The sequence below is a fragment of the Papilio machaon genome, chromosome 6 (genome assembly GCF_912999745.1).
Source record: "Papilio machaon chromosome 6, ilPapMach1.1, whole genome shotgun sequence".
In the NCBI taxonomy this organism is placed as follows: domain Eukaryota; kingdom Metazoa; phylum Arthropoda; class Insecta; order Lepidoptera; family Papilionidae; genus Papilio; species Papilio machaon.
The window spans coordinates 9,023,104-9,037,643 of record NC_059991.1 but is presented as its reverse complement, the minus strand read 5'-3'; the positions used below and the strand labels follow the sequence as shown (position 1 = coordinate 9,037,643).

The window sequence follows — 14,540 nt, the reverse complement described above, 5'->3', positions numbered from 1 at the left end:
TTATCATGGACATTTTGTTTCTTTTTTCTCTTCATTTCTTTAATTTATCCCACCTGATAAACGGTGGCCGCTATTTCTTGTAGTCACGTAAATTTATTACTTTCCATTGTAAACAAGTTTAGACCATGACTTGCAAGAGATACAGTTTGAAGTTTGAAAAGTCAGAGAAATTAATATTATTTTATGTACTATTTTACCTTAAAAAAGTACCTAGAAATGGAATTTTAAAAATATAAAACTATTAAAAAGACAAAACTCACTGTCCTTAGTTTCGTCTCGTCAAAATTCAATATTTGTTTAAGCGCCATCTAGTTTTTGAGTTGAACTAATTATAAAAAAATTTACTTGTAAAATTTTGGTCTATGTATTTGACTCAATGTATTTTTGTTAAAACTTTACAATTTACTTTTTCTAAACAATTTATTTTATTATTTCTAATAACGTTCTTAAAAATGAAAACCATTTAGAACTTTCAATAATTAACAATATTTAACACATTTATTCTGCACACTGGTAACAATAAAATTCTTGTCAAACAGTTCTACCAACATAAGAAATTATTATGTCATGTGTAGTTAATTGAAGTAAATGCCAATGCTCCGTTGCTTACATTCTGCTATTCTTACTTTGGCTCAACGCGCGTCGTTGGTAAATTGGATTGTTATTGTGATATAAATAAACTGCATTACACCCGTGTATAAGAAACAAACGCAAGTGCTTGAATTAAAAAGTAATCAGGCCACAAACTGGTTTAAAGATATAGGGATGCGGAGAAATATGTGAAAGTGACAGTCGTATAAAATCGACTCTTTTTCTTTTTGTCTGCATAACAATGTTTCGCATAGTTTCAAGTACCGCCACATAAATATTGTGCTGTGGACGTTAAAAATGCCAATGCTTCCGTTTCGGAGGGACACCTGAGCACTATGTTTGAAGCGGGATAAACGCGATTTGCGTTATCACCAGTTAGAATGCAAGACGAGTGCACAGCGGAGGAGGCGAAGTGCAACAGCGCGTTCGAGCGACGGAAGCCCACCAAGGTGCTGAAGATCGCCGAGAGCTTCACGAACCTCGATGAGACGGCCAAGGCTGGACGCTATATTCGGGGTCCGTACTCGAAAACGGGCCGTAGGTACCGGGACGTGCAAGAAAACGGTTGCAGGACGAAACGCGGTGTGTGTTGTGAAAATGAGTGCGAGGAGTCGAGTGTTTGTGAGGATAGTGAAAAAATAGGTGACAAGAGAGTGACGGGGTCGTCGTGTACTGCGCTGCGCACCGCCGTCGCCGCCCTCTATCCCTTTGACGACTTCATTCTCGAGAAGATTGGAGAAGGATTCTTTTCTGAAGTTTTCAAAGTAAGTCATTGTTATCTCTTAATGCATAAAGACGTCAATAGACTTGAACGATGCATATGTAATGGATAATAATTTTATGAAGTATCCTAATCATTTTGTATTTTGCACATAATTATCTCCTTATATCCTTTATATCAACTCTAATCTACCATTTGTTATTGAGAATTTTCTATCAAAACAAGCGGCATTGTGATGACTGGGTTTGTTTACCATTGTGAAAGGGATTTGTTTTGATTTGTTAACTAATTTTTGCATCAGCACAACTGATTAGTAAGCAAGAATTTAAGAAGTATGTAACCAGATTGTAGTTCTGTTTTGTAATCAACATAATATCTTACAAACTATGGTATATACCATACCAAAAACTGTTATTAACCAAAAGTAGTAGTAAGAGTAAATCATTTTAGTTTATCCATCCATGAAATACTACGACTGAAAAAAAAAACATTTAAAGTAAATTCAATGAAATTCCTAAAGCAATTTGTTTATTTCAAAACAGATTTATTTAGGAATTAAACACTTCCAAGTTATTTTATTGACCACACTTCAATTAGAAGCTTTTTATGTTTTTTGTGGTTATATTTGCAAAGAAATTCATTAATTGTTAGCATTGTAAAAATGATATGATGATGCAGACTTAGAAATAAGTGTTACTGCTATTTGCAACCATGGCCATGGATTTTTCTTAAATTTATCATATCCTCACATTCACAACACTTCCTGCAAAGTCTTAACTGCTTGCATTCCATAACATTTGAAGAATTTAAACTCTTTTCGTAACATGGGTCTTCATTACGACAAAATATAACATTTGTCATCTGCCTTTTTTATTATTGAGCAGAAAATACAACAATATATATATGATTTGTATATGCTCTATTACTAATCATTTATTCTCGCATACTTATTGGTTTAGGATGCTCATCAAATAATATTAATATGTCCGATTACACAATTTTATCTATTCTCATAGAGTTCTGTATGATTTCAAATTACACAAGGTTATTAAAAAATTGAATTGAGAGTTTTCTTGTGATTGGTTTCCTTAGAATAAAGTAAAATGAGCAATCTTTCATATTCTCTCAACTTTTAAGACATAAATTTTGTAATATGTACAGACATGTCTAATACTAACTGTCCAGTGAAATGCATGAGACTATGCTTTATTCATGTCAACGGTCTGTAAGTAGGCAGAATGCCAACACAAGATGCAATGTAAAGTCTAGCCAAAAACTTGACATCCTCTGCCAAACAAATTGCAAAAGTATCTTGATAAAAATCTATATTTATACAAAACTGAAGAGTTTTGTATGAATTTGGTAATCGCAGAATCAAATATGATTTTAGTGATTCTTTTTATATTTGTTAGCATATCAAAAACTGCACTACTGTCAGTATCAACTTCAGAGTATCAGTAGAAATTTCTGCTTTTTTTTTTTTTTTTGAGCAATAAATATATATTTAATTCCTAAATGATTTCATCATTCAAAATATGGTCTAGTCATGGCATTTTGTTGAATTGTGGACTGTAGCTCTGTAATATTACTGCTACTATATTGTAGGCTATATTTAATGTTACTAATATTATAAACTAGCTTTTACCCGCGACTCCGTCCGCGCGGAATAAAAAATAGAAAACGGGGTAAAAATTATCCTATGTCTGTTTCCTGGTTCTAAGCTACCTGCCCACCAATTTTCAGTCAAATCGATTCAGCCGTTCTTGAGTTATAAATAGTGTAACTAACACAACTTTCTTTTATATATATAGATGTGAATGTTTGGATGTATTGAAGGGATGGATGAATGTTTGTCAGAAGTTATCTCCCAAATTACTCAACAAATCTCGATGAAATCTGGCATAGATAGAACATAGTCTAGAAGAACACAGAAGTTACAATTCTGCGGTGACAGAGTTGCGGGCAATAGATAGTATTACATTATGATGATTACACGACATTAGGTTATTACTAGTTTTTAATATTCTACAGTAGGAAACATAGATTGCTCATTAATTTAATTTTATAATGACAGGTTTGTTGATCTTTGGCTAGAATATAGTCATTACATAATTAGTATTTTTAAATAGTAAACATAATAGTTATGTTTAATCTTAATTCTGTTTAATTTGTTATTTAGATGTTACATTTATTTTTTATTTCATGTGATGATGAATGGATTAACAAAGATAATATTACGATGGGTCCTATGTAAAAGACCAAAGTAACAAATTAATGATTTTTAAATTTTTCAATTCTCTTAGTTTATTTAACAACATGCACTTAACAAAATACACATTTACAAGTGTTAATGTTATTTTTTGCTGAATTAAAAAAGCGTATGCGGCCTATTTTGCTATATGGTTGAAAATTTCAGATCCTTACCTGAAAAGTTGTCAATTTGCATATTGATTCTTATTTGTAGGAGCCATTGATTTATGTAACTATTAAGCCCGCTACACACAGTGACAGACATGTGTAGTTATTATTATAACTGGTAGTTAAACTGTACAGTTTGCAGTTTTGTCTACATTTGTAAGTTGTATTTGTAGAGTTTTACTGTTCAGTTAAAACAGAAAGTGTGTATCAGGTTTTAGATTTTATCTAAAAGTTTTGTCTGATATGAGTATACTATGTATTGCCATATAGTTGTAACATTTAAAGATTTTCAATCTTCTCTACCTACAATAGATCATGTTGTAACTTTGTTAGGAAGTGTTAACGCCTATTTAGGTGTTACCGTTGTTTGTTTCCACAAGCCAATGGATGCAGAGTGAAGTGTCCATTCAACAGTGTCGGACTTCCGTGCGGCGGGCGGGGCTCGCGGGGGTAGGAACGGCCTTGGTATTGACCTTGGTTTGAACCACGCTACCGCCAGGCGCCACTTGAGTCACGCCCAAACAATGCGGTTACTTGGATTGTGAATTTTAATGTTTTTTTTTAGCTACTTGAATCGTAATTTTCGTTATAATCTATATTTAACCTATCTAAATGTTTTAGGCTTTTTTTTATTATTTATTCAGTTTTGTAGTGTATATGATAATTAGCTGAATTTCACGACAGATCATTTGATTTAACTTATATAGAAACGGCTAAAACACTCACGTATATATATATCCGGTGTGGGCACCGACTAGAAGACTGATGAAGGGCCCCAGATGGGCTCGAAACTAGTCGGTGCCGACACCGGATATATGTACGTTAGTGTTTTAGCCGTTCCTATATAAGTTAATGATAATGTCTCACGAAAGTTAGAATAATTTAATCATTTGATTTGTAATTTTACTCAAAGTATCGTATCAATCAGTCAGACAAGTTTTTTAATTATTAAATTTTTTTATTGTACAGTCAAAACCGTTTATGGCGACATCGTTTAGAACAACATACCGGTTAAATTGACCAAAATCAAAGGTCCTGGCTGAATGTTATATACATATCTTTCCTATTAATACCTGTCACCGGTTGTTACAACTATCGGTTTTTACGACTCAATATGAGTAGTCCCTTCGATGTCGTTATAACAGATTTTGACTGTAGTTACAAATTTTTATGTTACGATAACATTTTGCCAATTTTCCGAAATTAAAGATATGTGATGAATATCATCTATTGAACAGTGACTATTTTATGTAAGAATTCGGAGTCAAAATACAGTCTGTATTGATGACATAATCATAGATCATACGTCTGACAAAGCTATAAATGAAGTGACGACCAAAGTTACTGATTACAATTAATTTATAAAACAAAAGTCCTTTTAAAGTTAATTTTATTGTTATTAATAAAAATGGTCCTTTGTCACTTACAAACAATTATACTAATTTTGACACAATAGCTTAAAATTAGTCACAAAATGACTTCATAGGACGTCGGCCTTTTAAAATAAGGTCATCAAATTGACAATGAACTGGAATACAATCGGTTTTTTGTCTTTTTTTTTACGTCATGGGCATGTCATCAGTAGTCATTTCACTTTCGGAACTATAGTTTTTAAACTTAACTATCTTCTAATCTTACTAATATTATAAACAATCGGTTTAGATGGATGGATGGATTGATGTTTGTTTGAAAGTATCTTCGGAACGACTCAAGGAATCTTGATCAAATTTGTCACAGATGTAGAACATAGTCTGGAAGAACACATAGGCTACTTATTATGCTTTTTATTAATTTCGCGCGGACGAAGTAACGGGCAATAGTTAGTCTGTACATATTAATAAAATTGGACTGTCTGTATGTAATAGCAAAAAACAAAATCGTATTTAACGAACATAATGTATTTGGTTTAGTTATAGCGAAAAACTATTTTTTTAATTTTCACGTCCTTAAGTCCGCATTTGTTCCGGGTAAACTCCGGAAGTATTGGGACGAAGTAAGAAAAATATTTTTCCGATGTGTAAAATCGATCTGATATGTTTTTAAAATCTTTATCCGATATATGCGTTTCTATAAGAGTGTAAAGGTATATTTTTCATCTCTGCGAGCTATCTGGGTATCATCTTTTAAAACGAATATGTTTTAACTGTCTCATTATTTTATTAATTATTATTTACTTTATTTAATTGACTAATATGTTGTAATAAGTAACATTGGTGCCAGTAATCGTTGTGGAGGATATAGCGAAGCGTGACCGACGTGTTAGCGAGGACGACGACACTGCGTGCTTCGCGCGTGACATCACTCATTAGCGCGTGTTTGCCAAATGCGGCTAGCGTGCTACCCCTAGTTGCTACCTACACAACACTGATTTAAACATTTCTTGATAGTATGATATTTTAAAATTTGCGATAAAAGATCGAATCGAATCGGTATTCGAAAAAGCGTGCAACAAATAAAAAAATATATTTACAACTTAATTAGTTTAACACGAATTGCAAACGCGATAACGGAAACCTCTAAATAATTGGCGGTTTAGTGCGTTTTCATTTAATCTTACTGTATAAAAAGTCATCTATAATCTCATTATTGGTATAAACTTCCATTGTGCTGTTTTCGCGACTTTCTGCCTCCCACAGCCGCGTTTTGAAACGGTCTGTGCTCGGTCTGGTATTTTAGATGTCCATGGACGTCGTTGAACCCTAATAAAAAAAACTTTAAATAAAAGATCTTACTAATGTAGGCAGAATAAAAAGTCGTATTGACTGTGATCGAGTAAGTTTTTTCAATACATGTTTAACTTAATTTTATCTGATAAATTTGTATAGTTGTTGAGACTGTTTGTATGAGTACATCCTATCTGGGATGATCCCATCTATTGAACGATATAAAATATTAAAGCCGGTGCCCTGCCTGTGTGAGTTGTGTGTAACGCGACCTTCTATTCAATTGTCAATCGGCATTCAATATTGTTATTGTAACGTAAACAAATCGATCGGTCGTGCGACTAGTCTTCCGACTGAGTCGGCCTTGCGCTATCACCGGCAGTGATTCAACAATATTATACCTAATACGTCCATCTTTTAATGTATTTCAATACGCACTAATTATAAATACTACTGATGTGAATCATAATCCATAAATAAATGTATTAGTTGATAGCAAATATTGCTTGCTCAATTACTTTATTAATGCAACAGTAATTTTTATAAAACCCACTCTAAAATATTTTGTTACTACATACATCGAACCTGGAAATCAGTATAAAAAGCCTACTTAATTTTTTTTTTACTAATACTTTTGACCATTTATTTTGAGGCATTTGTCTGAGCTTTTTTTTGTTTATAAATTGACTAGATTTTTGAAGTTGATGTCTCGCCCGACACAAACTTAAAGCTTACTAAGAAATAGTTCGTTTCCGCACTCCCCGACGACGTTTGTCGCTAACAAAGAAATGTCTACTAAAGAAATATGTCTTGGGGAAATGGGAAGCTCAAGCGACAGGAAAGTGTCCGATTTGAATAATATTGTGTTAGTGCTTGTAGCTTTATTCAGATTTTGTTGTGTAACGACAAGGAAGTTGTCATTGTGGAGTCGTACATCTTATTAGTTGTACATTTGATGTGAATAAAAAATGGTTTTAATGTTCTAAAATTAATTATTAATAAATAAATATAAAAAATGTTTTGATTTATCATGTAATTATTATTGTCAGGTTTAGATAAGCATTTAAAAAAATCATGTTTTGTTCATAAAGGTCAAGTTTGATATTAATTTGATTTAAGAGATTTTTATTTAAACAAAACTAACAAATCGGTAAATTCGAAGTAACTAAAATATTAAACAATAAAATATATTATTGGATTCCAAATTTTCCTGCGTCCTTATTTTTTTTAATTAACCATAAGGGAAGATTTTTAATAGTCCTGTAATAGTCTTGTTTGTTGGGTAATAAAGGATGTATTATAAAAACGTTTCACATCAGGAAGTTAAGGTTAAAAAAAGTAATCTATAAACGATTGGTATTGATTGAGCGGTGAACAAGTGTATCCTGTGTTGTCATTCCCCGCACTACTGTTGGTTAATTAATTAGGCATCTGAATGGAGATGAAGCCGCTCGACTCAATTCACCGGCTCGGCAATTAAACCCCAAGCCGGTGTTGTAGATGCGAGATACGATAGAACGTCGTCATTTCATGCTGCTGGAACTTATTAAAGACGTGTTGACATCATGTTACCTGTGTTTTATATATGCATAAAATTGCACGTCTATTAATAGTGTTATTTTTATTATGATTGCAATAAATTTAGTTAATTAAGATTGCTTTTCCTATGTGAGTTAATTATATCAATAATTTTTAATGGTTTATTTATTAAACTTAAATAGATTTCATCTCTGTCCACCCCTACAGACTTAATGGCATATCATTTAAATGTCTTAGACAATAAACAACCACAGTTTTATAACCAAGAACTTTAAAGATCTAGGTGATATGGGCTCAGCCTATGCAATCGATCAGAAGAGACCTACGTAATACTCACGTGTTTGTGATCCGGATAGAGTTGACGCGCGCTCGACAGCTGCATCTGCTAACAGTACTGCAGATGTTTGACGCAAGATAACAGTTAAGATATGCGAAATAAACAGTCTTATTTTCCTTGTCAATTTTTTTTTTTTTTACTTTGGCTTCTTGGGACTTGCGTCGTAGCCTTGAAAGATTTTTTTTGACATGTTTGTGTACATTTAAAAAAAATCACTTAATGATCAGTTATAATTTTTTTGCGAGTTAATAATGTATGTATTATTTCTCGAGTAGTGGCGTGTGTTCATCATATTATATTTATGGCAGAATTTCTGTTAACATAATTTACAATGTTTTTTTTAACCCTTTGAAGCCGTCGTGCGGAAGTTGAACTGGCTGCGGAGGGCGGTTTTTGCTCCGTTAACAGACTTTACTGAGATAATTACGTATCGAACGGAACGGGTAAAGTAATTAAGAACCGCTCCTTTATATAAATTAAGTTAAAGCATCTTTCCGTGTTGCCTGTAAAGTTAAGCAATTAAATGATCTGAGTATTTTAAAATCAAAATTTAATGCTAGATGAACATTTATTATGGTAACACAGAAATTTGCAAACTGAAACACAGAAAAAATTCAGAAAGTATAGATGGATTGAATATCGATTCGCATGGATATAGTTTATAGATGGATGGATTTGTCAGAGAGGATATGCGCAAGAAGGTATTGAATCAGTTACAACGGTTGCCGACTTTCAACTGAGTAAAGGGTGATGATGAATTAAAAAAAAAACCTATCATAATTTTCATCACAACCTCAGTAGAGTTTTAAAATAGTTGTATAGTATATTAATAGTTATTTGAAATGTTGTACACATATTGGAATTCGTATTTGAGAAAAGACAAACGGTTTGTATAAACAGATGATGAGCGGTACTTATGTCCCGTCTCATGGCAGCTGTGCAAATTTGACCATCAGACGTGCATGCCACATAACTTACAATAATAATGTTATGTACTCACGTATACTGAAGTCAATGTATATAAGCTAATTACATAGGTGTATGTTAATATAGAAGAGTGCTGTACTTATTTTTGTCATTTAAGTATGTTATTATATATTAATATGGATATATTTTTTTAATAACTAACTGTCGCCCGCAACTCCGCCCGCGGAATAAAAATAAACTTAATTAGTAGCCTGTTTGTTCTTCCAGACTATGTTCTATGCCAAGTTTTATCAAGATCTGTTGAGCCATTCTGGAGATACCTTCAAACAAACATCCATCAAAAAATTCGCATTTATAATATTAGTAACAAACGAAGCAGTATTATTTCATTGCATAAGTCCCACAAACATGTCAATTTTCGAATATTACGCTCTATATTATACTTAAGTTAATTGGAATTGAAAATCGAGACGGATAAGTTTATTTGTTACTGATATTGTTCTTAATATAGCGATGATGCGCTGCACGCAACGCAAATATATCGTAAATACTTGATAATGTATTGTTTTTGCAAAATTTCACATCGGCCGCGACCCCGTATCTGCAAATGGCGCCACAACGACCTCAGATAGATTGACCGTAGATAATTTCTTTAAATAGTCGATTGCTTGCATTAATTTGAGATGTACTTGCAAGTAATGAAATGACTAATATTGTGAAAATAGTTTAATTAATAAAAGATTTTAAATAATTTCCTTTATGTAGAAATATAAATATTGAAACAATCAGTTATTTTTATAGTTAAAAAAATCTTACTAATATTATAAACTAGCTTTTACCCGCGACTCCGTCCGCGCGGAATAAAAAAAAATAGAAAACGGGTTAAAAATTATCCTATGTCCGTTTCCTGGATCTAAGCTACCTGCCCACCAATTTTCAGTCAAATCGATTCAGCCGTTCTTGAGTTATAAATGGTGTAACCAACACAACTTTCTTTTATATATATAAGATAAGATGCTAAAGTTTAGATAGATGGATGGATGTTTGTTAGAAGATATCTACGGTTCGGCTCAATGGGTCTTGATGAAATTTGTTACAGATGTAGAACATAGTCTAGAAGAACACATAGGCTACTTATCAAGTTTTTTTTTTATTTCACGCAGTCAGACATCTAGTACATAACATATGACACTGAGAGACATGTTTATGAAGCCGAGCTTTTTATTACTATCCAATAACATTGTTATAACAATATGCATTATAAGAAAATATCAATATTTTACGTATAATAATTAGGTAGTTTATAAGAAGTTGTTTATCTACCATACGGTGCGAAAACGAGTATTTTTTATAGTTTATGGAATGCAGATAAAGTGCTATAGCCAGTATTAAGTAGAGGCTCACCTTTGCGAAGGCCGGCTGACTGCTTCTAAATAAGATATACCCATTTATAAATGTTATGAGGTTGAAAATAATTACTTACAAAACGTGTCACTACTATTACAAAAATAAACGCTTTTAATCGCTTTTTTAAGTATGATTCTTTTGTTTTTTAGAAAAAAAATTTAATTGTTGCTTGAGTTATTATATTATAAGAAATTTATCTTAAAAGTTACAGTAGATTCGAGTTACATTGGTAAAACATACTGTTTTAACGTTTATTAATCTACTTTTTAAAAAGTTAATGATACTGTTAGTGTATTTCGTCACTAGATGTCATTAAAATTATATAAACTAATTACGTAAAAGTAAAAAAACCATTTCATTTCCTTGAAACCAAAATTAAAATATAAAGTGTTATTTAACATTACTATATACAATTAATATTGAATACTCGTACATTATATAACCGAGTGCACCCTTACGTTGTTTTTTTAGGTTAATGGTTTGCGCAAAGATATCGCCGGTCGCGATGAAGCCTCGCGACGAAGGCTGTTTCTTATCAGTTGCTCGTTGAGTACTTTACATACAATAGCTCCTCATATAACTCCAATTAAATTTAATATAGATTGTTCGCTTGCTGATTATGTTGTGAAATTATTTGTTAGTTTGACTTAATTTCTAAATTTGTTATATTCTTTAAAGTATAATATGAACTAGTTGCTCCGTATGTAATCCTTTAGCCCACATTTACAAGGGCGCTTTTTATCGGGTTGTGTTGTATTTTGTGGGCTGGGCGAACGAAACAAGAATGATTTTTAAGAGCCGTCAACGCTGAGTTTGACCACGGCGTTAAAAAAGCGCCTCTGCGAATGAGGGCTTAAGGTTTCCAATATATACGACTTATTCATCAAATTATGAAATAACTAAGATGAAACTTTCAAAGAAATAACTCTTAAAGAGATTGCACATTCGATAAAAGCGTTGTCATTAACCTTCCATCTAAATACGAGAGCCGTAATTAAGTTTTTCTTATGGCCTGATAAGCCCACGCGTGGCGTTCCTAACACAGTAGATGCAATCTGACCCGTATTTATAGTGCTGGCGACCATCCACTTGGCAATAGCTTAATGTAAGGTGTACACAATAAACCGTGTCCCTTTATCATTTATCAAACCGGTCTATTTTTGTTGTAAGTAATGCAACCAAATAAGCGTCGCCTCAGACGCGTCTCGGAATGCTTTGGCAATGGGAATAGAATCAATACATCAACATTGTATTGCGGACCAGTTATAGTATGCGTGGGCGTCGCGATCGCTTTTGGATTGGATGTGGATCGTAAATAATGACATGTTATGCTCTGGCTATTATCATTTTCAAATTTAATCCTCCTTATATACTAATTGCGATAACTATGTTTACATAAAAAAACATGTACTTTTTATGTAATCTCTATTTACCGCTGCCTCGGTATTTGCTTTGTTATCTGCAATAAGATTAAAATGTAATTATAAATGGAATGAACATCTTTAAAGAACATCCGACATTTGTCGGCCTTTTTGATGCCAATCGAAATTCTATGAAACATACGCAAAGCATCTAATTTCTTACATTTTCCCAGCTGGTTTACGATGTTTATTGCACGTGCTTTAATTATTTATTCGTTAATTAAGATGTTATCAGTCGCGTCACGCGTATCGGCTTCTTTACCCGTCCTATTACTGGTGCGTTCCATCCTTACCGCAATTTAATTTGCATTCAGTACATCGCCCACCTGTATACTAAAGTCACTCGGAATTCATCTCATTTTCTTTTCATCTTTGCTGTATCTACTCGATTGATTGCCAAATGTTTTCATTTAAATTATTTCTTGTCTTCATCACAGTTTTGTTAGCACGATCCCGTTCACCTTCACCTTCGTGTTTTTACTGTGTATCTATGAAAAAAAGAAGTGTAATTTTGCCAAATGTATGAACACGATATGTAAGTGCCGGTTTTGTAAACTAAAAAGTTCAACACAATTTTATAAATATTTTGCGTTGAAAAAGGTTAAAACGCAAACGCCAATATGAAAATATCGTAACTAGTACCTACCTTATAAAAAGTTTATTCGCCTAAGATAAATAAGAACAAAACAATGCAACCAAACTGGTTCCTTTTAACATAAGAATGTCTCTTATTAAAGATGAGACGTAAGTAGTCGCATAATTTATTCCATTATTAAAAACTGTTTAGGTTCGCAGTGATTGCATGACGGTGCGGGTTTCCATTGGCGCGTAGTCGACGAGGTATGGTTATCACCGTGTTGCGCATCCGTATTGGAAAGTCGTCAGAGCAATGATGGAAATCTGTGAGCGAGTGAAAGTGCACGATGTTTACGACTGCGGAATGAATGTAAATCAACGCCACTTAAAAACAATTTTCCGTCTCGCGTTTTTCCCGACGCGGAAATACGATGCGAAACATTTGTTTCTCACTGTTTGGATGCTTTCATATTCGATGTGCATTCAGCTAGCGTTGTGATATGATATGAAGACATGTGACTATCTACTTTATATCTACTTGAGCCGTCTTGCTACTTTACTTTCTTCTATTTATTCTGAGGCAACACATACTGATGTCCCAAAGTATGGTTAACAAGAGAAAAGTTTGTCGTCAGTACTGTTCAGTGCGATGCGGCGCGGCAACGCGTCGTTCAATTACTTAAATTGATGTGTGTACTACACATAGATCCTTTCAAACGGGTCCGAGGGGGCCCGCCACGCTAATTCAATCAGTCCAACGCTCTTTTGAAGTTATCTCTCGTTCCTCTACGATGTATACATAGATATATATTATTATCAATTTCTAGCCGATAATGTTCTAAATCATATCATGTTTTTCAATTAAAACATTTTTAGTGTTCCAATACTCCTCAATGTTAGTTTTAGTTGTTAGTTTTAGCTTAGTTTTAACTTAATTGCACGTCTAGTACGCCGTGGGAATATTCCGAGAAGCTTCGCTCTATCGACAATTAATTTGTCACATTTATAACTGACGTCACTTAACTTTTTATTAATCTTTCCAAGTCACGTTGCGAATACACGTTTTCTAATTCGCACACTGTTCGCGTAATAATACCTTGACAGCTCATGTGCATTAAGATACCTCAAACGTCATTGCTTATACCTACCTATATATTTTTTTTAACATAAAGTTATGGACGTTGACATTAAACGTGTACAATCTTTTATATAGATTCTATAGAATTTTACGCAAAAACTTTTCATATTTTTATTTCAAACTAGCTGTGAAACGCGACTCCGTCCGTCCTGAATTCAAAGAAAACATAATAAGTAGTCTATGTATTGCTTTAGACTATGTTTGATATTTATGAAAAATTTAATCGAGATCCGTTAAGTCGTTCTGTAGATACCTTCAAACATACATCCATCCATCTAAACATTCGCATTTATAATATTAGTAATATGTCTGAAGGAAAATGTTATCTATCTATTTATTAATTTATCATTATTAGAATTATTTTCTTGAAATGTATTCCGATTCGATAGTAATCAGATTAACAATTATCTTATCAAAATTCTAGGCGGAATTTATAATGTTGATTAAGTCAATGTCGGTGGATCAATTGAAAGTTTGTTTATCTTGAGATAGTCTGTGGCCAATCGAGCTTAGATCGACTGGCACTGAGGTTATCAAATTTGGCAATGAACCGTGTAACTGCGTCATGTTTAAGCCCAACATTGAAACTCTGTGAAATGTTGTTATCTCATTTTTATTCAAGGAATGAATGAGATGACGCTACTTATACAAATTTTTGGCAGTGGATGCCAACGACAGAGATACACATGGGAATTTAAAGTTACATAATGCAATCCCAGATATTCAATACTAGCTGTCGCTCGCTCGACCCCGTCAGCGCAGAATTAAAAAAACTCTGTAGCCTATGTGTTCTTCCAGAGTA

General features: G+C 33.1%; 1 protein-coding gene across 1 annotated transcript in view; it reads left to right on the top strand.

The window, feature by feature from the left end:
• Positions 1-580: 580 nt before the first annotated feature.
• Positions 581-14,540, top strand: part of LOC106709814 — an 82,042-nt gene continuing 68,082 nt past the window's right edge. Inside the window, exon 1 of the mRNA XM_045678441.1 lies at positions 581-1,355. Within this exon, the coding sequence (XP_045534397.1) occupies positions 972-1,355 (384 nt within the window). The 5' untranslated portion in view covers positions 581-971. The remainder of the gene's footprint in view (positions 1,356-14,540) is intronic.